Source organism: Ylistrum balloti, unplaced genomic scaffold (assembly GCF_031769215.1).
Source record: "Ylistrum balloti isolate Yb309-2 unplaced genomic scaffold, AGI_CSIRO_Ybal_v1 Utg369946, whole genome shotgun sequence".
NCBI classification, from domain to species: Eukaryota; Metazoa; Mollusca; class Bivalvia; order Pectinida; family Pectinidae; genus Ylistrum; species Ylistrum balloti.
The window spans coordinates 760,894-788,225 of NW_026782051.1; the positions used below are offsets into that span (position 1 = coordinate 760,894).

The 27,332-nt window shown below is 35.0% G+C and overlaps 2 protein-coding genes across 2 annotated transcripts in view; one reads left to right on the top strand and one right to left on the bottom strand.

The window, feature by feature from the left end:
* Nucleotides 1–17,572, top strand: part of LOC132547341 (ras-associated and pleckstrin homology domains-containing protein 1-like) — a 126,690-nt gene extending 109,118 nt beyond the window's left edge. The window contains exons 8-13 of the mRNA XM_060211107.1: nt 1,092–1,213; nt 3,625–3,699; nt 4,382–4,525; nt 6,650–6,760; nt 9,216–9,317; nt 10,460–17,572. Coding sequence (XP_060067090.1) covers nt 1,092–1,213; nt 3,625–3,699; nt 4,382–4,525; nt 6,650–6,760; nt 9,216–9,317; nt 10,460–13,291 — 3,386 coding nt within the window. The 3' untranslated portion in view covers nt 13,292–17,572. The remainder of the gene's footprint in view (nt 1–1,091; nt 1,214–3,624; nt 3,700–4,381; nt 4,526–6,649; nt 6,761–9,215; nt 9,318–10,459) is intronic.
* A 771-nt stretch (nt 17,573–18,343) lies between these two features.
* On the bottom strand, nt 18,344–26,667 carry LOC132547343 (dual specificity protein phosphatase 19-like). The gene is made up of 3 exons (XM_060211110.1): nt 26,588–26,667; nt 23,095–23,371; nt 18,344–22,649 (listed from the first exon to the last, which is right to left on the bottom strand). Exons 2-3 carry the CDS (start codon nt 23,336–23,338, stop codon nt 22,246–22,248), a joined length of 648 nt encoding a protein of 215 aa, XP_060067093.1. The 5' UTR covers nt 23,339–23,371; nt 26,588–26,667; the 3' UTR covers nt 18,344–22,245.
* Nucleotides 26,668–27,332: the final 665 nt, after the last annotated feature.

The window sequence follows — 27,332 nt, forward strand, 5'->3', positions numbered from 1 at the left end:
ATAAATCTCATGAGGTTATGGCTGAGGTACACAGCTGAAAATTTTATAATTTACAATATCTCATCATTTGCAGAATTCCTCATTGACCCATAAAAAACAGGAATTGGCTGTGTATATGATTAATAAGGTTAATTATTTTTGTGAAGTTTTCTCTCAAAGCATTAAAGTTTCTTGTTAAGTTGTCATGGCAGTGCTGTAATACATCTATAGGGATGCTTTGTGCTATGCCTGGTGTGGCTTGACAGACAGTTACAACAGGAAGTTGCTCTAGAGAGTACTGTTGTAAAAGTCTAGAGGCAGCCTTTCTCAAGTAGTGGCTCAGCTGTGATAGGCAGCTGTGTTCCGGGCAAATTTCAAAAATAAACACTAAAAAGCAAAAAACAAAACTAACAAAAACAAAATCTGGAGTATCATTACGTAAAATGGAGCCAATCCCAGCAGCACAATGTTGTTTCTGAAAGTTTCACCATGAAGAGGTTTTCCATCTTGTGATTGTGTTTCATTGTGTTCAGTTTTCGATGCTGATCATCCTATGCTATATAACTGTGTTGAGAAATCGTTATACTCCATTATCTATATATCTAGATAATTTGATATTTTTAGACCAACTTTATATGTGTTTTGTATCTCATTGTGCAATTAAAATGGATTATTTTACAAAATTGTTGGAGGAAATGAGATCTCACTTGTACAAATTTCGTTTCTGGAAGACAAAAAATGCAGGTAATTTTGTTCGTGCCATAAAATAAAGTGATTCCTTGTAATCAAGAAGTACAGTTAATATTGAGTCTCCTCCACTGATTTGTTATAATACATTCTGATGTAGTGGTCACCTCCAGGCCCCTGTTGCTCAAAGGTTAAGAGTTAACCCATGGTTATAGTGAAAAATTAAAATTCCTGACACTGACCTGGCAAGGCATTATTAACAGCATAAATAATGTCCCCAGTTCTGTTTAATTTGTCAAGACAATTTTTCACTAACCACTGGTTGTCTCTAACTAGCCATTGAACTACGACGGCCTTGTGGCCATCACTGGCTATAGATTACATCACTTTGCTGTTGTTAATTATCTCCCTTGTCAATTTTTCAGAGCGAATATTAGAGGATCATGATTCCTTGGTAGAAAACATGGTGATGTGGACGAGGGACAGTAAAAACAAGATCATGTTTGAGGAACGCCAGGAAAAATATGACTTGTTTCGGAGACCAGAGGTAATTATTGTACTAATTTAACTGAATCTGTATCAATAAAAGACCATTAAAGATACAATTTTCAGTTATGGATGTTGTAAATTCAAATACACTTTAGTTCAAAGTTCTCCTGACTAATGCCATTTGAAAGGAATTTTCTATTTTTGCCATAGAAAAATGCAGGCAGGGAATACTGTTGATGTACATTGTTTAGTGGTTTTGTGATATCTTAAGTCATAAATTTTTTATTAGAGGTACAGATTTATCTGTGAAGTTGTTGTTTTAGTGGTAATCCTATTTCAGTGGTAATGTTATTTGTGTGGGTATAATCTTATTTAATGGTAATCCTATTTATGTGGTAGTGTTATTTGATTGGATGTAACGGTGATGTAATTTGAGTCCATTATTAAATGGTAATATTATTTGAATGGATGTAACCATGATTTAATGGGGATCCTATATTTAATGGTAATCCTATTTATGTGGTAGTGTTATTTGATTGGATGTAACCTTGATGTAATTTGAGTCCATTATTAAGTGGTAATATTATTTGAATGGATGTAACCATGATTTAATGGGAATCCTATATTTAATGGTAATCCTATTTATGTGGTAGTGTTATTTGATTGGATGTAATGGTGATGTAATTTGAGTCCATTATTAAGTGGTAATATTATTTGAATGGATGTAACCATGATTTAATGGGGATCCTATATTTAATGGTAATCCTATTTATGTGGTAGTGTTATTTGATTGGATGTAACCTTGATGTAATTTGAGTCCATTATTAAGTGGTAATATTTTTTGAATGGATGTAACCATGATTTAATGGGGATCCTATATTTAATGGTAATCCTATTTATGTGGTAGTGTTATTTGATTGGATGTAACAGTGATGTAATTTGAGTCCATTATTAAGTGGTAATATTATTTGAATGGATGTAACCATGATTTAATGGGGATCCTATATTTAATGGTAATCCTATTTATGTGGTAGTGTTATTTGATTGGATGTAACCTTGATGTAATTTGAGTCCATTATTAAGTGGTAATATTATTTGAATGGATGTAACCATGATTTAATGGGGATCCTATATTTAATGGTAATCCTATTTATGTGGTAGTGTTATTTGATTGGATGTAACGGTGATGTAATTTGAGTCCATTATTAAATGGTAATATTATTTGAATGGATGTAACCATGATTTAATGGGAATCCTATATTTAATGGTAATCCTATTTATGTGGTAGTGTTATTTGATTGGATGTAACCTTGATGTAATTTGAGTCCATTATTAAGTGGTAATATTATTTGAATGGATGTAACCATGATTTAATGGGGATCCTATATTAAATGGTAATCCTATTTATGTGGTAGTGTTATTTGATTGGATGTAACCTTGATGTAATTTGAGTCCATTATTAAGTGGTAATGTTATTTGAATGGATGTAACCATGATTTAATGGGAATCCTATTTATGTGGTTATGTTATTTAAATGGATGTAACAATGATTTAATGGGAATCCTATATTAATTGGTAATTCTTTTTGAAATTATGTAACCGTGATTTAATGGAAATCCTATTTATGTGGTTATGTTATTTAAATGGATGTAACCTTGATTTAATGGGAATCCTATTTATGTGGTAATATTATTTAAATGGATGTAACCTTGATTTAATGGGAATCCTATATTAATTGGTAATGCTATTTGAAATTATGTAACCGTGATTTAATGGGAATCCTATTTATGTGGTAATGTTATGTAAATGGAGGTAACTGTGATTTAATGGGAATCCTATTTATGTGGTAATGTTATGTAAATGGAGGTAACCGTGATTTAATGGGAATCCTATTTATGTGGTAATATTATTGAAGTGGATGTAACCATGATTTAATGGGAATCAGTTTTATGTGGTAATGTTATTTAAATGGTATGTATCATAAAGCAGTGGGAATCCTATTTTTGTGAGAATGTTTGTTTTATTGGGAGTGTATTTTCTATTTTCATGCTTCTGCTATAAATATATATACTAGAGCTATTTTTCACAAAACTTTCAGACCAAAATTGCAAAGTTTTGCTTAACTCTAGTGGGAATTAGAAAAAAACTGCAAGGAAAAAATATATTACTCCAGATTGTTTACTATATTCTGTTGGCAGGAATTTTTTTAATTCATGAGTAAACTATAAACAAAACCAATAATACTAAAAATTTCCAAACTTCCCCTTAGCTGTCTGTAGAGGCATTCGTCTTACCTCAACACATTAAGTTAGTATTGAGTATGGAAACTCCACCAGATATGTGCCCGTATAGTAGTTCCTAATGGCTGCTGCCAGAATTCTCTGCTTGGCACCATTAAGTTTTGATGTAAATGTTTATTGTTCTCAGGTGATTTACAAACTAGAATCCAGGTATGAATTATATTTTCAGAAATACCTCCTTGTTAGTTCCTCATCAGAGAAAGGAGCATCCCTTGATCCAAGTAAACGCCAAAGACTTATTTACGTGAGTGTGACAAATTTACACTGTAGCCTGTATAACCAAGCCACTTTTTATCAAGCTATGTTTTCATGATTGTGAGGCAATTTTTGTCGCCTGACAAGGCAACATAAAGGAATCACTTTAAGACTCATCTGCAGTTATCTGAATTTGTACTGAAAGATGTTAACTGTCTTTGTTTTTTGTCTGTAAAATTCTCTTATAGCTATAGTTATGTAGGGTGTATCAAACCACAAGTTTCCATGGTCTGATGGAAGTAAAACTTTGATGGTGCTTCCTTGTAAGTCACAAAGTCAAAGGTAAAAGTCCTTGACATTTCCTTAATGGGTAATTATTCTACTGTGATTTATAATCTTTACTGCTGATTACACATGCAACACATTTACTTCTGTATCAGTGTGGCTTGGTTAAATGAGCTAGTGTTTCCTGACAGGCATCAAGTGTACATTATTATATTATCATTGTTATGTAATATATTTCTTGCCATCTCCACTATAGAGTTGTTACAATCATACTAGAATTATCAAGTTACATTTTTAACATGTGCCAAATATTAAGTATCTGCAAAAAAGCCCCCAAACAACAGATGATCATCCAACTAGCTGCTGCTGATAAAAGACATATTGTGATGTTTGATCACTTAAACAATTTTTGTAAAATCTTTGTGTTTATTTTTTTTTGTACCCAGGAATTTTTCACGGGAGGTGCCCAGGTGCCGGAGGTAGAGGGTGTAATGTACCTGAAGTCTGATGGTAAAAAAGCCTGGAAAAAATTCTTCTTTGTCCTGAGGGCTTCGGGTCTTTACTATAACCCAAAGGGTAAAATAAGCAAGGTAAGTGCCTCGAAAATCATATATTCTTTGTCCTGAGGGCTTCGGGTCTTTAATATAACCCAAAGGGTAAAATAAGCAAGGTAAGTGCCTTGAAAATCACTATATTCTTTGTCCTATGGGCTTCTGGTCTCTACTATAACCCAAAGGGTAAAATTAGCAAGGTAAGTGCCTCAAAAATCACTATATTCTTTGTCCTGAGGGCTTCTGGTCTCAACTATAACCCAAAGGGTGAAATAAGCAAGGTAAGTGCCTCAAAAATCACTATATTCTTTGTCCTAAGGGCTTCAGGTCTTTACTGCAACCTTCTAGACAATGGTAGCAAACATTATTTGTTCTAAAGACTTCGGTCGATAGACACTTGAAGGAAACATTCTTTGTTCTAAAGACTTTGGTCGATAGACACTTGAAGGAAACATCCTTTGTTTTAGAGACTTTTAGTTGGTAGACAATGACAGAAGCTGTTCTTTGTTCTACGAGACTTTAGGTTGGTAGACAGTTACAGAAAACAATTTTTGTTCTGGAAACTTTAAGCTAGAGAACATTCTTTGAGCATCATGTCATATAATTTTTTACTCTAAAAGATTCAGCACAAGACAAAGGAAACAATTTTTATTCTGAGAAAATGTTTACTTCTTGATGTTTAAGTTCTTGACAAGAGAAATAACTGTTGAAGAGTTTGGGTTTTCTGAAGGACCTGAGTCACTAGACACAGGCTTTGGGTTAATGGAGATATGCTGAAGAGGAACTTTGTTCTAAGGGTTTGAAATTGGTATATTTGAGGAACATTCTTTTATCTGATGATGCAGTTCTCCACTTAACCCTTAACTATAGCAATGTGACAGAGGATTGTTATATTGGAGAATAAAAATTTACAGATCCAGCTGTATATAGCTCATCTGTGGGAAAATAATCAGCTTGATGTTATTGCTTCAATGTATGAATGCAATGTGTCTGTTTTGGAAAACCTTTAAATGAAATAAACAATTAAGTATAATGTAAACAAGTAGTAAGTATATATAAATAATAAGGTTTCTCATTCTCGTACTTCTACTTCTGATTTGAGGAGTATAGACTAAACAGTATCTGTATAGATAAAATAGAACAACACACACCAAGTGTACAGGCAAGTTGGAACTCTGATGAGCAAACTTTGTTTTAGGTTACATAACGATAGGCAGTTAATGTAAAAATGGTTTGGCAGCCATTCAAAAAAAGTTTCCTACTTTGTGCAGCCAAGTCAGAATGAGAAAACATCACATAAAAAAAAAAAAGACATGGCCGCTTTAAATGTGAGGTATATATACATATTGCATACCAAGTGATCTTGGCCATGAAAAAGTTTGAATTTCATTTTGAGGCATTACAAAGGATTCAAACTCCCAGGGGATGCAGATCTTCTGATTGAATTGGTAGCCAGGAAGTTGAGTGTGGCAAGTTTGATACCTTTATTATAGCTAGGTAGACCACTTAAAGGGGTTCCATGGCTGATTATGTAACCAGACTGGAGTTCGACATGTAAAATGTAAATGTAAATCTTAATATACTGATAGCATGAGGTTGGTCATCGGACTTGTCCAGCTTCACCTATAGTATGGAATTATTGCCAATAGGATTGCTTTCATCTGCCGTCTTCTGTTCTGTAATTTGTTTAGCATATTAGCATTACAGATACACCTAAGATCAAAATTAAAAGTTAGCTTTATATATCTATCAAGTATATGAACATGTGATTTAAAGTTGAAATATGCTATTAAGGAATCAACTCTCATTACTTAGATTTGCAAGGTAATGTGTATAAAAGTATGAAGAGGGCATCCCCTCCCCTCTGTGAAAATATGTATAGAATTGATATATTGGTAATTCAATTTAAGATTATTGGCATGTCTACATGTTTGTTATATAGAATAAGGAGGATTTTTGTCTAGCAATGAAAAGTACATCAACAAGTACAGGGAGACTATTTTTAATGTGAAGTTATTAAGGGAGATAACACTGCTGTGTTGAAGGTATTGAGGGAGGTAACTCTATGTGTGAAGATTTAGGAGGAGGTAACTCTGTTTTTAGGGGTTGTTTTCAAAGTTGTTGAGGGTGATAATTATCACATGGATATTTGTGATATTTCAGTCGTCTAAGGACCTGACCTGCCTTGTTCAGTTTGACTTTGTGGATGTGTACTTTGGCCTTGGCTGGAAGAAAAAGTACCATGCCCCTACGGACCATTGTTTCGCCCTCAAGGTAGGTATCCTGGTCATGTTTTCTTCAAGTCACCTGTGTAATCAAGCAAAACCTTATCATTTAAATATAAAGTATAGCACTGTTTCATATCATTAGTCAATGAAATACCTCTTTATCATTTTAGGTTCAAATGTTACACATTCAAACAAAACTATGTACATGCCTGCCCACTAATGAGGAAGATTATGGTGTGAAATTTCCTTGAAAAGGTCATGCTCTGGTTGTGTCGGATGTCTGTATGAGCAGTCATTAGTCACTTACAGAGGAAGTTAGTCCCTATAACTTTATCAATTTATAGACTTTAACCCTCTCTTTCTGTACTCCATTTACCTCTCAGTCCTGCTCAATCTCTTTCCTTTCTTTAGTAGATTCTTTTTTCTTATTTCATCCTTTCTCTTTTTTCCCCTTACATATTGTATTCTGCATTTCCTGACCAACTACAAATAATTTATTGTGAAAATAATATCAGTTAGTGTTAAAACTGCATTCTATACACTAATGGGGCCCTGGTAGCTAAGTGTATGGAAGCCTACGTGATCTCATGCAGGTGGGTTGTTCAATGCTCAATACCATGGCAGTTTGTGTTTCTCAGGAAGATGACAAACGGACCAATACGTGTTGACGAGATATACCCAGCAAACAAAAGCAAATCTAAATAGTGTAAAGATCCTGTTTTATAAACCATTGTTAAATGAGAGGTTTGTTGTGGCTTGTATGTAGTATTAGATACAATCTCTGTCACTCAGCTCGGCTGATTATCATGCTGGAGACCCAAAGTACGATTCCTGGTCAAGTACTCAACAGGAATGTGCATTTTTCACTGTTCATTCACATCACTTCAATGTCAAAATAATTGTATACAGTGATATGATATCATTTAAAACAGTGTTCAGATGATTAAATAATGTTATTCATGTATTTTCTTGTAGTTCTTAGATAATTCCAAAGAATATTGTGATTATTATAATATTAAAATATAATCCTTTACTGTTATTGGGTCACCCAAGACCTTTGCAAACATTTGACATTTTCGACTCCTCAAAAACCCCTGAACCCAGATATAGTAGAATCACTTGATCTTTATGGATGTAAGGGGTCTTAGAGTTATTTATACCAAAACTGAATTTCATGACCCCAGGGTCTCATATTCCCATCTTGGGGGAAGGGGGGTGGGGGATGGGGGGAGAGATAGATAAATTTAACATTAATTAATAAGAAAATATTTCAACTTGTTTAGAGTTATTAGTATATGATGCAGCTTGATGGATGCACATATTAATGCTGGCTGAACCACAGGGGCTGATTGGTGGGGCCAAAAGGGGTCAGAATTGAATTAAATATAAAGAATTGTCTTTTAAACACCCAAATAACACCACTAAAATTGTGACTTTTATGAACTCAGGGTTCAGGGACTGTAACAAAGTTAAGATTGTTCCAATTAGTGAGACAGTTTTAGAATTGAGAGGCCTTCATGGGGGGATGCTATTCATCATTCTATCAAAAATGAAGAATGTTGCAATACTTTATCCATATTCTTATTTACCACTTCATAGCAGGAACATTGCTAGGGAATCTGTATTCATATATATTCCATATTCAGTGAGATCATGTTGTATGTTGAGAGGCTGTTGGGAGGGGGTAGGGTATGACCTTAAGACGTGAGTAATAAATTAACAGTGATGGTGCACTAAGGGAGGGGTCAGTGTAAGTGACATTTTAGGGAGGGTTCATTAAATAGTTACACTTTAGTAAGTGAATGGGTGTAACAGGACTAGTATCAAAGAAATCGTAGAGAAATGATACACATTTTCCATTGTTTTGGATCGTGACTGAATCATTACAGGGAAACAAGGCCGGTTAATATCCTTCAGTTCTGGCTTATCTTAATCATGCGTTTAATTTTAGCCAGATTTTGTGTGTGTATGTGTACTTGAGTTTCATACAAAACTGTTACATCCATTATATGTAGCAGTGCAGTGTGTTTTGGCTGTAATATCCGGAGACTGGGGGACTACCATAGTTTCCCAGGGGGACATACCAAACTGTCAGTGTAGACAGTACTTAGTGTGAGTTGATCCAGTTACAGATAACCTGTGTAGAGAAACCACCTGTCTTAAGAGGGTGCTTTCATGATGATAATGTACTACATGTTCCTGAAGAGAGGTGTGAGATGACACATCAACAGGGATCAAGGGTGACCTATCACTGTCCCCAGTAATAACACAGGGTTTACAGTAATATTTCTCATCTCAGTGCTACATGATGGGACCGACTATGTTTCCGCACTAGGGAAGGCAGGCAGTGCTATCAGACACAATTATAGCTTTATCAGATGTCAGATAGACAACTCTGCCCCCAGAGGGTAGCTTTGGAAAGCTATCTCTGTTTTTTCACTAACAAAAAACGTTTTTTTTGAAGATGAAAATTGATATTGTGCATTTTTCTATATGTGCAGCATCCTCAGATCCAAAAGAAGACGTCAAAGTATATCCGCTACTTCTGTACGGAGAATAAAGCTGCGTTGGACCAGTGGGTAATGGGAATTCGTATTGCCAAGGTAAGATACTGTAAAAATGAAATGTTAAAACAGGGACAAGATACTGTAGACATAGAATTTATTTCATAGATATTCATGAGTAAACAAGTGAGTGACAAATGTATTTTATTGTTATGTTATTAAATTCAGATCTTTATCCTAATTTCATGTTAGTATTTGTATTGATTTTCAGTTTCACCATCCTATATGTATCAGTTCCCGAATCATTTTATACTGGTGCTAAATGTTGTGCCAATAAATATCATCTCCATCATCATGTTACCACTGTTTCTATTGATGTTTGGTGTCATCTCCACAATCATGTTACCACTGTTTCTATTGATGTTTGGTGTCATCTCCACCATCATGTTACCACTGTCACTATTGATATTTGGTGTCGTCTCCACAATCATGTTACCACTGTTTCTATTGATATTTGGTGTCATCTCCACAATCATGTTACCACTGTTTCTATTGATATTTGGTGTCATCTCCATAATCATGTTACCACTGTTTTATTGATATTTGATGTCATCTGCACCATCATGTTACCACTGTTTCTATTGGTAATTGGTGTCATCTCCACAATCATGTTACCACTGTTTTATTGATGTTTGGTGTCATCTCCACAATCATGTTACCACTGTCACTATTGGTAATTAGTGTCATCTCCACAATCATGTTACCACTGTCACTGTTGATATTTGATATCAGCTCCACCAGTGTTACTTCAGCTCTTAAGTGTTAAAATTGATCTTAAGCCCTAAGTCATACTATTTCCTGTGTTAAAATCAATGTTTGACAAAAACAAATTATGGTGAATTTATGAAATCTGATATCATATATAAACTCAGCTGAAGTTTCATAAAATTTACGTTTTGTTTTAACTTTATGAACACCCTGTTGAACCGTATCAAACAACATATTGGTAAAAGGAAAACCTTTTTTTATAATGAAAACTCATTCCTATAAGTGTTTCTCTTCCTTCCTTGTATTACTTGGATATTCTTAATATTGACTCGAGTTTCTAATATATTAATTACTGTAAGTTTAGATATGTATCTATTTGATAAATAATCCCCACTAATGGTTAATATTGGCCACTGAACAACCTTTCAGCAGATGAGTAGGTCTGTAATAATATGTTACTTTATCTTTTGCAGTATGGAAAGCAACTTTTGGCCAATTATGAACGTCTACAGAGGGAAGTCGCTTCTTGGGATACACGAGATCTCCGAAGCAGCATATCTGATGATTCTAGTGAAACAATTCTTAATCTAAACACTGAGGGAAATTTAAGTGACAGCAGAATCTCTATGCCAGAGCCTGGATCACGGCATTCAATTGTTGCAGTGAAAAATACAAATTTAGTTCGTAATAGTTCTGGAAGTGATAGTACTATTGTGGAGGATGAAATAGTTACATTAGAAGTGACTTCGTCGTCGCATCATCATCATCATGAACGCAAGTCTTCATTGACAGGACAGCATTCTATTGAAATGGGCGGTATGCCAAAACAGCCAGTGAAACGTGTCTCCTTTAGCAATACCCATAGTGTAATAAACGCAGACTCTGGTGAGGAGTTAGTTCATGTACGACATCGTGATTCAATCACCAGTGCATCTACCGACTCAAGTGAGGATTCAAATTCAAGTGGAGAAAATAGACACACCATGACATCTTCCAGGAGTAAAATGCGTGCTAAACTTCCGGTAACAACTGGTACAACAAAACAGATTTCTGAAATGTACCAAACAGCAATGGAGGGAAGTAGTGTGTCATCATGTGAGTCGATGGGTCATGAACGCAAGCCATCGATAACAAGTCCAGTACAAACACAAGACAAAGAGCGCAGAAAATCTGCACCAGCATTACATGAAGATCGTGTGAGGAGGCATGAGAGGAAGGGTTCAGACGGTAGCAGAGATAGTCGGGATAGTCGAGACAGTCGAGACTCAAAGTCACTGTCCCAGTCTCTTGATTATACTGTTATCCCCTCCACCCCGTCATCTAAGAACACTTCCCCACAAAATCTACATGCCCTAAATAAGGTGCCACCCTCCCCACCACCTCTCAAATGTCCAACACAGCCCTACCCTACATGTCATCCCGTGATACCCCCCTCCCCTTCATCCTCTAGTCAGGTCCCTCCCTTAAAACTAATGATGCCAACATCTCCATCCCCACAACGTGAGATGGTGACTTCCCCTCCCCCATACCGGGATATGATGTCACCTCCACCCCATCCTCCACATAGTCGTGACGAGATGATGTCACCCCCGCCCCTTCCTTATTATGGTAAGTCATCCCAGGGCAGGGCCCCTCCTGTGCCACCACCCCCATCTTCAATAAGGATGCCTCAGCCCTTAATGTCACCCCCAGTGAAATCCCGTCCTGCTCCTCCCCAGCCACCACATCAAAACTATCCACAACATCCTCACTCAAATTACCCCTCACAGCATTTCCCCCAGCCCCCTTCTCCAGCCCCAATGCCCTCTCCTCCAGTATCTGCTAATAAGAGCCCCCCACCCCCTATGCCCCCACCTGGACACATGACAAAACCACCATCTCCACTGCCTCTATCTCAACCTCCTTTGCCTCCTCCACCAACATCCATGCTGCAAACTCACATATCTCTTGCCCAAAGTAACTTTGCTGAAGCTACACCAACCTCCTTGGGTTCTGGGTCCCCAACTCCTTCAACCATGTCATCCCCCTCCACTCCAAAGGGAATGGTACCCATGCCCCCTCCTATGCCCCTTTTACAAAACCAGTATGTTGGAGGTCAGTCAACTTCTGGTATGGGCCATATTCGTCGATCATCGAAGTCTGGTTCAGAGACTGTTGGAGCATCTCCAAGTAAGGCCGCTATCCCTGTGGCACCTCCCACACCCCCAACTATCATGAACCACTCTGTATCATCTCCTACTGTCAAAAATCCAAAACACGCCCAGGTCATGTCAACATCAGACCCCATGATGGGCGGTAGTGGGGTCAGAACCTCTCTCCCAGAGTCTTCATCCTCACCCCAGATACCTCAGCATGTTTATGGTGGACACCAGGGGGCATATCAAAGTGGTCACCAGGGGGTTCATCAAAGTGGGCACCATGGGCCTCATCAAGGTGGTCAACAGGTGCCCTATTCCTCAGCTTCTCAACAGGATAACACGATGTATGATCAGATACGTGTACGTCCAGGTCCTCAAGCACGGACCACCCACTCATGTAATGTACCCCCTCCACCACCACCTGTCTCTATGGCAACACCCCGTCCCCACAGTTCTACAGGGGTCAGAAGCCAATCCTCACACACTGATCACATAACCGCTTTGTCACCAACGCAAGAGGAAGGAATATATGCACAGCAACAACCACTTCCATTTCTAGCAGAACTGTCAAAGAGACCCCATCAAAATCGAGGCTCCAATGGGAAAATTCCACCAGCAACACTGCCGAAACCAACAGATCAAAATCAATCAAAAACGTCTAACGGTGCTAGTTATCATGGAGGTCCTCATGGGGGCCCTAATCATCAGAGTCATCCCCATGGGGAGCCTCTGTATTCTCATGGACAAGGTCATGCACACCAGGGATACTCCCAGGGGGAGCCTCACCATCAGGGGCAACCTCACGGAGGACACCATCACCCTTCAAATGGACCAGCAGTGCCCCCTAGGCCAAACTCTGTCAACTCCAACAAAGGGGGATCCACCGACAATAAAAAAATGTTTCCACCACCTCCCCCAAAAAGGAGTGAAACAACACGCTTATCAACTGAACTACCAGGGCAAAGCGAGAGCTCAGTAGTGCCAACAAATATTGACCCCATATATGAAACTTTTGAGGAATGTGAAGGAATGATGGACATTAATGATCTACCCCCACCTCCTCCTGAACTGCTAGCTGGGTTAGAAAACCCTAAGGAGGGTAAAAAGGGGAAACCCCCGCCACCCCCACCAAAACGCAACAAGGATACACAGTTGTCAGTGCAATGATCAGAAAAGTGCTAATCAATAATTGTAATTCATAAATTATGTTTAGTATATGTCATTTTAGTATATCAAGATGCCAACATCATTTTTCAAAATCAAACTTCATATACTGTACCAGTCCGTCAATTAAAGTAAGTAATATTCCAGATTCAGAAAATGTTTCATAAGTTGGAGACATTGTTTAGGGATGATTGGATTATCTCCCCTTACACAGACCTGCCATATGTTTGTTTTTCAGTGAAACATCAGATAACTGTCTTTCGGAATTGTAAAAGAATATTATTTACGCATCCTGTGTAAAATTCTTGGATTTATTTCTATACATAAATTCCAGAAATTATCACAAATGCATCCATAGCAAAAAGGGAAGTATTCTGGTCTTAATTCATGTAAATTTGTGTTGAAAGTGAATTCCAGACAAAGTTAATTACAATACATTATACATGAATATTGGATTGAAGCCTCTGTAAGTTTAAGTGCTATGTGATGTGTTATATGGTAGATCTGATATTAATGAGAGAATTCAAATTATGAACTGTGAATTCTCAACACCTGGAGTTAAGTGAAAGATAAAAATTACTGTGTCATTTTACTCATTGTTCATTTGCATAACAATTCATCTTAAATGCAAGCATTGTATGTTCTTTGCATTGATATTTATAGATGGTAGAATTGTATGGTATTTTCTTACCCTGGAAACACAGAGTACAGATTTGTTATTAAGATTAGATAGAGGTTTGTCTTTCCTGAAAGCATTGTCATTGTGTCAGTGACCTGTCATAAGGTGTAGTGATAGATAACATCGTGCTATTAAGTAAAGAGGTAAATTTATGTTAAGACTTTGGATTTTTATTTAGATTTCACAAATCCTAGGATTTGTTTAATTGTAATGGAAGAGGAAAAAAAATTAAAGAAATGATGTCAGTGCTTTAGATATAAAATTACATGTACATCTGTAAGAAAACATGAGAATTTACAAGTTGATGGGAAACTATTAAAATACCAGCCACAATTAGGAAGACATTGTAATATTACTGTTGTATGAATGTTCATCTGTAATGAATAAGGAATCATGTTAGTCTTGTATAAGATCAATATACAACAGTGACAGGTGTGTGTATACAGTAAAGAGAGCACCATATAATTCTACCTTACATTTGTGAAACTGTGTGTGCTATTGATAGATGTGTGCTCATTTGCCCTGCAATATTTAAATCATTTTTTGAAATTTTATGTGATGAAAATGTTGATGTTAGTGCTAATATTTTGAGTGGTGTTAATATACATGTATCCTGCATGTTACCTGAAACTGGGTGCACATGTGCTGACATAGAAAACACATGTAAACAGTCTTAAAGACATAAATACAATTTTTTTCAACTTAAATTATTTGATACATTGAAAAGTTAAACACTTGTAAAGTATTTTGAAATCCTTATAAACATTTATAACCAAGCTTAAGGCCTTGTCACTAGTTATGGTCAGTATTCTTGGAAAACCCAAGAAAAACTTTATTTTAAGACTTTATGTGAAGGACCAGGGGAGGTAACTCAGAATCTCAGTAAGTGGTTCCTCTGAGAGTGATGAGGTAACATGCAGGATGGATGGTACCACTTTACTCATAAAAGGGGTGACAGACAGTTCTGCAAGTTTTCATTATCATCAAATATATTGATTTTATTGTACGTATTAGCTATTACGATCATGTTTGCAAATCTTGACATATTTTGAAAGTTGAGTGTATAAGCATAGTGTGTGACAAGGTGATATATATATATTATACAAATTATGCAGATTTTTGATATTATATGAACAGATGCCGTTCGTCAATGCAGATATTATATATGAATGACCAATTTCGATATATAAAAAAACTTTAATCACTCTACAAACAGAATGAAGGAAAGAAATTTCCTTTAAGAGTTTTATCAGATATAAATTAGCAGCTGGTTAATTTGTGTAGTTTATAAAGTTGTGCAAAGATTTCTACAGATCAGATGTCACTAAAGATTGAGAATATATATATGGTTAAAATTACGATCGCACTAGAACTACAGGTAGTTTCTGTACCTGTTCACACCCTGTGATAAATTAGTGTCCCTTTATACACAGAACTTTGATTATAACAGATGGAAGGTTAAGATTATGCTTTTAAAATCATTCAATAATTAGTCATCTTTGGAATCCTTCAACAGTTTTGTTATAGAATATTAAGAGATATTTGTATGCGAGTCCAGATTTGTTTTGATAAAAAAAACGTGTGTGCCATAGATAATGTGACCCTGCAGTCAACCAGTCAATTTATTATCCGATATTTAAATTATTGATTTTTCTGTTTTTTATGCTATTGATTATGAAGAAAATATCTGAAGTTTTTAATTCATCACTGTTGTGTATTCTAACGATCTGGAAAAGAATGATGACATCACATTTGTAAATTATCATGTCTTTAGAAGCAGAACTTTGTTCAAATTCTTTTATTCAGTCTATCCTTCTGATGAGTTTTAAATATTGGTTCTGAAAACTGATATAAAGTTCTGTACTAAGAGGGAAAAAGCTCTACATTTTCTGATCTGATTCGAAATTAAACTTTTTCTTCTTTGTGTTAATGGCTCATTAAGCTCTTTACTATCAGCATGAACAGAAAATTAAATCAATATCAATATTGATATGTTGACCGGAAGATTCAAGTTATTATTCAGTAATACTGAACTATCAATACATCAGACTGTAAAGAGAAATATCAGGAAAGTCAGCTGATTTATTTTTAAATTCTTTCTTATTTATATTCATCATTTTAATCAATGACCAATGAGAAGAAAAAAAACTTGACAATTTTGCCAAATGAGAATTGTACAAATAAGATGCAACTTATTTGGCAAAAGCACTTTGGGAAATCTTATAGATGAATTTTGTAATTTACATATGTCTTTCTCTAAGACCATTCTCATACCTTGTTAATATGATCAGAAAATTGTCACACTGGAGGAGAAAACACAACATGTTGTATAATTTTTCGGGAAGTTTTATGACAAAGCAGAATGTCTCCAGTTTTATTTTTATTGGGTTGAAGTTGAGGAAGTTACAAACTGTTTTTATAATGTGGATACAATCTTTTATCAGTACTATTTAGTTAGTATTCACTTCAAATATTCAAACTGCAAACATTAACTTACATCTATATTTTATTATTTTTTTCTGAGATTCAGAAGAATTTCCATTACTTTATTTGAGAGTTGATATACTTGGTTGAAGCCATCATTAACCTATACAGTATGTATGAGTAAAAGATTTTACCAGAACTGTGTTGTCTTGCTATTTTTTTTATTCCTCGATTCACCCACAATTTATAAAGAGTTGTCTCCTTTTTAATCTCAAAACCATGTGGATGTATGATTGTTTGTGTGTGCCTATTTCCTGTTTGTGTATGTATAACCACTCCATCAATATGAATTGTTTTGTTGTTTTCTTTAAGCTTTCGGTGATACGAAAACTTGCTAGTCAATTGGTGTTTAATATATCATTGTTATGTGTAAATGTATTATTCTGTTTGACTCAAGCTTCAAATCAGTGGTACCATATATAGCCAAACAAGTTTAACTTGCTTCTTTTTGTACCTCTATTCTGAAGAGTTCCTTGCATAATTGATTACATTTGTGTACTTCAGTGTTGAAATACTTCCTGTCATTTTCAATGTTTTAGCTTGAATGAGATTCCTTTTCTTGCACAAGTCCCATAATTACTAACGACATATCAGACAGTGCATTTTCTCATATTCTGTCAATTAGTTCATTTAACAACAGTAAATTGTTAGACCTGAGCTGGTTGTAGACATATATACAAGGAAAAAACAACACTGCTCATATGTCTTTATAGGTATAAATGATAGAAATAAAAAGTTATAACAAATTATATTTCATTGTTGGAAGAAAGAAAAATCTATCATTTTTATATTCAATTACCATAGCTTTACAAATCATTTCATTGTATATGTTTGGACAAAGCTGACATAAATGTGAAGATGAGTGAATACATTATTATTATCATTGTCAACAGTGTCTCAAAAGTTGAATTGTGTACTCAGACCTGCCAACCCCATGATGGGAAAATGGATTCCTCTATTACATGGCTTGTTCCATTTACCTGTAGGGTTGTCAGGGAGAGAGGTTGGTCAAACTTCCTCGAACTGACAATGATTCTGTGTAAATGTTTAGAAACCCTAGAAAATTTGTCTCCAGTATACAAGAAAGTTGAATAAATTATGAATTTAAAAATGAATACAAATTTGCGTTTTATGTTTTTAGATAAATGACATCTATTCTTTGTATGATTTTCATGTATAATAGAGAGGTAATACTTTGCTCCATGGAAACCATGATGATAATCACCAGGTTCCATGTATCCATATTGCCATGAGTCCAGTACACTGACCACAGTCTACAGCATAGATGTCTCTTATCATTTACTAGCACCTATATATTCCTGGACCATTTATCAGTTGGATGAGATTGACCATGATTGTTCATTAAATAAAAATAGACCTATACCTATGTTATTTTCTATTCTGACAAGCCTTGACAAATCATTTCAAGACCTTTATTAAGATTGGTTGGTCTGTAAAATACAAAACTTTGACATATCAACTTTCCCATATAATCAAAAGTGACCCAAATATCATAATGTCCTTTCATTACACTAGTGCTACTAGGAGGTGTAACCAACTAAAATACTACAGGTTGTTCTATATCTTTTCACAATAATATCTACACTTAATATCAAAATGCCAAAATGATTGGTGGGAAGGATATGTAATGAAGACAAATTGGACTAATGACCAGCTGATGTTTGGGCCTGTTTGTGTCGTGATGATGACTTTACATCCTATAACAGAAGGTCCATAGTTTATATTATAATAGAGTATTCAGGTCTCTCAAGCATTCATTAATTCTGCTATTTGTCTCTCTCAGGCTTCATTTAATTAATATTTTCAAATATTTTTTGACTGACATACTGATTTGATTGTAAAGTAAGGCTGAGAAAAGAAAAACTCATAGCTTTATCACTGGAATTGTTGCTTTATTATAGCATAAAAGTTTTAAAATATTACGACAAAGGTATGACAATAAACAGAACGTTTATGTACTTCTCAAGCAGTAGCAATGACAAACATGCCTAGTCAAAATCCAAAATGGTTGCTCCTCCTCTGGTGATAGTGGGCAAAACAAACCATTGAGCAACAAAAACCACAATAGGAAAAATGTAAAAAGCTTTCTGAATGTATTATAATATTGATTTATATAAGACATGCAGAAGTACATAGCACCTGGCTAGAAGGGCCAAGTGAGCTATATATACCACAGGGCCCGTCCATCGTTTGTCATCTGTCAACTTTTTCTACAAACTTGCACTGAACGACTAAGGCAGATTTTGACCAAATTTTGTCAGGAGCATCCTTAGGTTAAGAGAAACATATTTTGTATCAATGGTGTATTCCTGGACCTAATGGGCAGGGCCCAGGGCAGGAGGGAAGGGGCTCAATAGTGGAAATGTGTTATATCTTTGATCCCCATCCCATATATAGCATTGTTGGGCCTAAAGAGATAAACACAATTGTGATATAAGAATTGGCCCTTGGGTCTGGCCCTATCCCTTGGGACTTAGTTTCCTTGTTATATCCTAGAAACAGTTAAGATTCCCACCCTATAATCATATACAGCAATAATGGGCATCTGGTAATAAACAGAAACACGACGTAAGAACTGGTCCGGGGTCTGGCCCGATCCTCAGGGACTTGGTTTCCTTGTTATATTTTGAAGCTGTTGAGATCCCAATCCCATAACTATAAACAATTGTATAGCAATATTTTGGAGATCAAGAGTAAAACACGATCATGATATAAGAATTGGCCCTAGAGCCTTGCCCCACTCTTAGGGATTCAGTTTTTTGGTGATAATTTTGAAGCAGTTGAGAACCTCACCCCATAACCATATATATATATATATATGCTTGGTATCAAGAGATAAACACATCCATGTTGTGAGAATCGACTCTTAGGTGTGACACACCTCCACAGACATTAATTCTGGGTCATATTTTTGACATATTGAGATACCAACCCGATAACCATATAAACTCTTACTGGGCATCAAATGAGAAAGACAGTCATGCTACACAAATTTACTCAATGGTCTTCCCTCATCAAAGAGGTCAAGTGACAACTTTAAGTTGAAAATAATTTAAATAACCAACCTACAAGCATGTATACCAATGCTGGGTTTTAAGACCCAGGTGAGCGATATAGGCCCTATGGGCCTCTTATTCACAATTAAAAGAAATATACAGCAAAATATGTAAGATGAGAAAATAACCTGTTACATATGCTTATAATGAAACAAAAAAATTGCACTAAACAACATTCCCAGCCAACAGGTTCATAAAAGATCTGAAAAATGATAACTATCTGTTATCTTATAAGCAGGCCAAGATACGTGATAGTTAAGTAAAGAAAAGATAAATAGCACTTAATGGCTTAAATATTGTATCTATACATAAAAATATAAAACAATTCAACACAACAAAAATATTCTAAAATATTAGGATTAATTTCATGGCAAAAATTGTAATTAATACTAAGTAAATATATCTAGATTATAAAACAGCCTTAAAAAATGTTAACAATCCTAAGTTACCTCTTAATTTCTTGTGTTTAAGTGATAAGCATTTAGTTTACCTGATAAAGGAGACAATAGAGAAACAAAGACCAATTTATAAATGGTGTGAAAATACTGAAAATCAATATTAAGCAATGGAATAAAAGACTTGTGTGAAGTTTTACAAGCTTATCATTTCCATGAAAATCTAGCATACAATATATCATTATAAATTTCTACAGCATACAGCTGTTTTTTTAACATTATAAACAGGAAAAATCCAAGTAAAATGGTGACAATACTGGTAGAATAAAGGATTGTTAGCTTTGTACTGTAAAATATAACAATATCTTCGTATTCTTAGATTTCAGTCCTACCAGGTAATTTAAAATCTTTTTTCCTTTCTTTTTTTTATTTCTATTGTTCAAATTGTATTACAGGTGTGATAAAATATTTTGGTAATTTGGCCATATTATCAAATAAATCAAATTGGGAATTGGGCATATATTTGGCAGAACCCCCGAAAAAGGCCTAGAAACTTTGTACTTGAAATTACAAAACATCTATACACACTAAAACGACCTGTTAGATCTTTTGTGTGATAATCAGTAATGTTAGGAATTATAAACTGGCTTAATCCTATTAAATACCATGTAAACATTCTATATACTTCACAGAAAAATATACATATTATAAAATATCCAATAAACATATTTCATTCCTAATATTTCTATCATTTGTAAACAATTGGTATTTTAAACAATATATATATCATAACAGGTAATATTAAATTCATATTGACAAATAGAAAAAAAAAACCAATTTGATTAACAGAATATAAAAATCGTTTGTTAAATATTTTACCTTATCATATGTTTGTGTAATTAAATGGGATAAAAACAATATCATGTTTAAACAGTGGCTCGAATTAATGATAACCCTTGCTGTCTATAAGCAAGCATGTGCACACTGACACTAGGATAAAGTTGAACACACACCAGTCTAAACTAGAGAGAGGATCTTTACATTTATCACTTACCTACATATAGATCATGGTTATGTACCGTGTCCTTGTAAATGGTATTTGTAAATGAACATCTTTGGTGTTGGTATACCGAAATTATATCATGATTGAATTTAAAGCATTTTTCTAAATTTTTTTATCTGAAAACATACTGTACGTGGAATATTTCAGTACCACATCTATTGTAATGAAAATTGAAAAAATATTCCATTTGTGGGCTGAAAGTACATAATATCTAACTTAAAAGAGTTTTAAACTAAATTGCATGGATACAAGAAATTAGAATTACAATATGGTACATGTGAACCAGAAAAGTAGTCATTGCCTTAAATTAAAGATGACAAAGACAGCAGAGAAATAGTTGAGCTGGCTACAGTGGAGGTAACAGGTCAGGAGCTAGACATTATCCACAGATGGGCAGTGATTTATGGACAGTGATTCGGCCAATGGCCTGAAAGTTAAAAAAAACAGTTCTTTTCTGAAATCAAATCAACCGAAATCATGTATACATACTTATATATACAGTTTGACAATTTCACAATTGCTTTTAAATATACAACTGATAGCCATTTTTGTGATTGTTATTGGATTTCATCATTGACCTCTGATTGTCATACTCATTTAAGATGAGTCAGCACATACTTTACAGATTGGCTGAAACAGCCATGATATACTACATCATGCATATAGTGCTCAAGCTGTAATTCAAACACTTGAATAATTGGATATACCTAATGTTGAGTGTCAACGTTGAAAATTATGCTTTCTGAAGTTTAATATGACAGCTCTTTCTGGAATTTTATACCTGATACTGTAATTTTGATCATTGGCACACAGGTCGTAGATGGTATGGGCCATGTTCAATTTCACTGTCTCTCTCTAGCCAAGACTACTATGAAATCATTTATTTTATGTGGGTTTTATCTTTGTTCAATTCAAAGCTACTCTTGATATACAAATTCACATGTCATTTCTTTTTACATTGAAAAACCACAAAAATTGAGCCCGACAAAAATATCTTTTTTTAGAGTAGTACTAAGTCAATCTAAACTCTTAAGTCGATGGTTCAAACCTCATCAAACACTTACCAAATTATTTCACTAAACCTTACAGTTTATCAATTGACTGTTTAAATTAACAATTTGCAAACAACATGATACGATCAAAATTGTACAAAATAAATTTAACATGATAAATCATCTACAGTGCGTAAATATCAACAAAAAACAACAAATGTCAATAAAAACCAGTTTGTTGGAAGAAACTACTCAAAGTTGGTTTCTTCACTTCTGATTTTTCAGTTCTTCTGCATAAGCTTTAAGCTGACTTTGAAATCCATCATTTGGCCTAATGGCAGGGCGTTTATCCTTCACATGACTGTAGGCATGCTGAAGTGTCATGCCTTCCCTACTCATAACATAAGCTATGACTATGGTAGCAGCACGAGAAACTCCAGCATTACAATGAACAAGTACAACACCCTCGTCTGTCCCTCTGCCTTTGTCTATAAACTTAAAAGCTTCGTCAAATTTCTTTGAAATTGGAAAATCAGGGTGATCGTCAATCTTAATAGATTTATAAGTGAAACTTTTTGGGAAGTGTTCATCTACAAATGTTGCAACATTCAGAATGTGTGTCACATTGTAGTTGTGTAGTACTTCCTGGTCACAGGCCACATCCTGGGAACCTAAACAAAAGGAAATAATTCTTAAAATGAAGTTAATTTAGTCAGGAATTAGTCATCATCAGCGTAGGCTCTATAGATTTTATACCTGAAACTATTCCCTTACATATAACAACAAATAAGTGTACAGCTGAAGCATATTATTCTTTGTCATAATATCAGGAGATCTGTAAATTCATACAATTTTTGAGGCTTGAAATCTTGAAAGGATCAAATTCTAACCCTTGGAAATTCCAAAATGTCGACAGGTTTGCTAGACTATAATTTACCAAAAAGTAACATGTAATATATATATACATGTATTGTGTGTGTCTTTTTACAGTTGTATATATCCAGCTTATTTCATCTCTTATTAGTCTTTATACAACATCGATACAAACATCAAAACATGGCTTATTTTCACATCATATTTTTGTTATGTACATAAACACCTGTGATTTAAACTCACTTAAAAGTAGTCCTGGTAGGATTTCTCCGACTTGCATATCTGGTATACCCCATCCTACAAAGCCATATGATTGTCCTATCGTTGTCTTGGACACTACCTTTCCATCTGTATCATGACTTTCAATGAATGACTCTCCACCTGCCGTGGTGACTTTTGTGTCAGTCTTCTTCAGGTTACTCTTTTTAAACCCAGTCAACGAATCCTTCAGGGAGCTACAGAATGATTTCTTCTCTCCACTAGCCATGTCAATGTTGTTGGTAATGCAAAGCTTTGACGACTGAAATAATATCATAAAATATTAAACTCCACTTTCAGCATTAAAGTGACAAAAGAATAAAATCAAATATAATGTACATTTGGTCATCCATTTCTTCATGTCTGTGTTAATTACCTGTCAGAAGCACATCCTTTTGTAAGAATGTAGCTAAATGATTCAAATTTGTATGTCTTCTTAACTCAAACAATCAAACATGAACTGTATATGACCAAGATGAGAGATAAATTTGTATCAGTCATTTTAATAGGACCTTGGTACCAGCGAAAAATTTTCAACCCACACTAGGCCTCAAGCTAGCAATATTTCTGCCATTACTGGAACTCCACCCAGAAACATTTCTGCCTGTACTGCCGATCGACCTAATAACCTACACTAGCTATAGGCTACCAAGTGAACTTTCTGTCCACACTGGATCAAATATGTCCTCTTTTCCTGATTTCCTGTCATGCCTATAGACTAATATGTCAGAGTCTGTTGGAGAAAAATCCTCTGTTTTTGGATGTGTTCGGAGTTCCAGCTGTATAATCTAAAACTCAAGGATGATCCCAATCTGATAAAGCTCACTACTGTGGTACACACGTGATAGTATTTGACATTGATAGCTTATGGTATTTCACTGTGATGTATGTTTGATGTGAGTTACCACAGACTTAAATATTTAAGTCTGTCTTACCTTCATATTTTTCATTATCTTGGTATTGTACATGCAAGTGTTTTGATTTTTGAATTAGACTATATAACCTGTAACCAATTGTTAGGTCTGTCTTGTGCTGTTGTTAACTCGTCAACATTTTTTTCACTAAATTTAGTTTAATTATAACAACCTACATGTCTTCGTCAGTCATTGCCATAATTACATATTTATTTTCATCCTTCCAGATGAGAGGAAGTGTACATGTTCCTGTGAAATCTCAAGTGCAGTTGTGTCAAGATCAGACCACATGGGCATGTTACATGTCAATGTACATTTGTACATGTATTTACACAAACTTGTGTACTAAACAAATCTCACAGCACTTAATGAATGCATTGACAGATGAGGTCGGTACCTGTCAGGTACGGCACATGTTTAGTTTATCACTGTTCAAGTCATCAGTACTGTATTATAATTAAGATAATAGCTACACTGTATAAAAACTGACGAAAACAGTAAGATAAAACATGTGCATTCAAAAGCAACAATTGAAAATAGACACTTGAAACTAGGGGTGTTTATAAACAACAACGTAACATAATGCAATCAGTTTTGATACATAATTAATGAAATACTTGTTCTGTTGTAAGTTCGGATACAAATTAAAGACACTCCCTGCAAACCATTTTTGCCCTCAACCATTTTGTCCTAACTTTCATTGCGCCCCAATTTTAAAACTTTCGCTCCAAATTGGCAACCACATCGCCCCAAAATTTCATATGACCCCAAACCATTTCACCACAAAACTATACAGCCCAAAACCATTTCACCACAAAACTATACAGCCCAAAACCATTTCACCACAAAACTATACAGCCCCAAACCATTTCACCACAAAACTATACAGCCCCAAACCATTTCACCACAAAACTATACAGCCCAAAACCATTTCACCACAAAACTATACAGCCCAAAACCATTTCACCACAAAACTATACAGCCCCAAACCATTTCACCACAAAACTATACAGCCCAAAACCATTTCACCACAAAACTATACAGCCCCAAACCATTTCACCACAAAACTATACAGCCCCAAACCATTTCACCACAAAACTATACAGCCCAAAACCATTTCACCACAAAACTATACAGCCCAAAACCATTTCACCACAAAACTATACAGCCCAAAACCATTTCACCACAAAACTATACAGCCCAAAACCATTTCACCACAAAACTATACAGCCCAAAACCATTTTGCCCAAAAAAGCATGAAAAGGAAAAAACCTATTAAATTGGTTAAATGATGCACACTTGTTTTATCATCAATATTTAACTTATCTATCATCAATATCTATGAAGGAAAGCAAAATCAAACATGGTAATGAGATCACCCTGTGCATAACCTTTATTTCAAAGGCACTGTTTACAAACCAATATTAATTTTGATTTTAGCATTTCTTGTAACATAAGTTTAAATCTATTTACCAAACACAGTGATTAAATATGAACTTGTCATGAGGCTAAACAAATTTTGAAACACTGCAAATCCACTTGAAGAAACAGGTATCTGTGGCTCTTGGATAACTCTCCGAAATTGATTAAACTTGTCCATAAATATTAGTAATTCCTATGGTCCTACAATCTCAACCCTGCTGTATACCCCATTCTTGTAAACCACCTTCTGATGTTTGGATCCATGCAATGAGGATTGCCATCAATACCTGACTGCCAGATATAAACCCTATCATGCCATGTCTAGAACCAAAGTAGTGCCAAACTTTAATACAAAATACAATTTGTGTTGAGAATGATACAATAAATGACATTTTGTTGAAACATCTTGATCCTTTGTTTTTCATCACATTGAAACAATAGGCACACAACATTTATGAAACAAACATTTTCTAGTCATTGGCCATATACATTTTTGTACCTACATCTTGTTGACACATGACTTCACTGTTTACTTTGAGACAAACGAATCTTAGATTTAAACAAAAAACATGCTGATCTCAAAAGAAGACTGATTTTGGGGTTACCGGCCCATGAAGCTGGTTTATTTATTTTGCTTACAACAAACCATAACTGTACGGAAAAACAGATCATGGATCTCAAAATATGTTATGAAACATACACACAAATAAACCATTTTGCAGTGCAGTATTATATGGAAGGTAAACTTAACATACAACAACATCACTTGACTTAAACTTTCAATTCAGAACTGAAAATGCATGTCGGCGCTACCTTACTATTCCTCCGTTGTTATGCAAATTATTCCCCTTTAACCATCATAAATTTTGAAACGATTATAAACTTTAGGGACGTAATGATTTTTGGGGCGGTATGGTTGGGGAGTAATGATTTTTTGGGGCGAAATAGCTTGGGGCGCAACCATTTTAGGGGGAACGTCCAACACCTTTCGAATACATGTACAGTACTGCAGAAGCATTACTTAAATCTCTCGTAGTCGTGTTCGGATGTTGTTTCAGGCTATCAGTCAATGTACAGTTTAAAGATGGATATTACATGTGTTACTGGTGATAATATACTGCTGAATACAAAACGTGTTTCACCTGTGTTACAAAATTTCCCCTTCAATGCATTCGTACAGAGATAAACACTCCAGTTGTTTATTTACCGTCTCGGGTAACTTCCGGTATGCTATTGAGAGTAAACGCTAAAGTACAGACAAAACAACGGATAAAGCAAAATTGGGTCTATTCTGGTTTACCAGAGTTACTTCCCTTTATCGGTATCGATATTGTATCGATATGCGAGGGATTTTAAGTAAGAGACATGTTCAGGACTCAAAATGTACAGAAAGAAACAAACAAAGAAGGCTAAATTTAATCTTCTATTACTCCTCTTACTTCAAGATATTCATTATCTTGAGAAATGTAGATATAAACAAATGCTAAAAACTGTGCTGTGGTTGGAATTTGCTCCATACAGTATTTTATGAAAATCTGGGATACATTTTTTCTCCTGATTTTGGTTATGTTTTATTCTATCATCGTACGGACTTAGATACATCTCTATATCTATATCTAAGTCAATGGTTTTGGAAATTGTGTGATGGGACATAAAACACGTAACATATAATTACTTGTTATTCTTTCTTAATGCTTAAAAATCGCAGAGAGATTTCACCGGAACCAGAGACGTATATATCACACATATATATACGTCTCTGCCAGAACTCGTGAGAAAAAATAGTTAAGTTTAAAACTCGATAGAAGAAAATACCACTGAGTCGTTTTCGCACACTGTCGATGCTTATCGATGTAAGTAATTCTCATACCTAACCTATCCTTAGGT

Bases quoted from the DNA above. Each gene is read 5' to 3' on its own strand.
- LOC132547343 (XM_060211110.1), bottom strand. From the start codon at position 23,338: ATGGCTAGTGGAGAGAAGAAATCATTCTGTAGCTCCCTGAAGGATTCG. The intron at 22,650-23,094 runs GTGAGTTTAAAT...CCTTTTGTTTAG, and splicing joins CCTACCAGGACTACTTTTAA to GTTCCCAGGATGTGGCCTGT.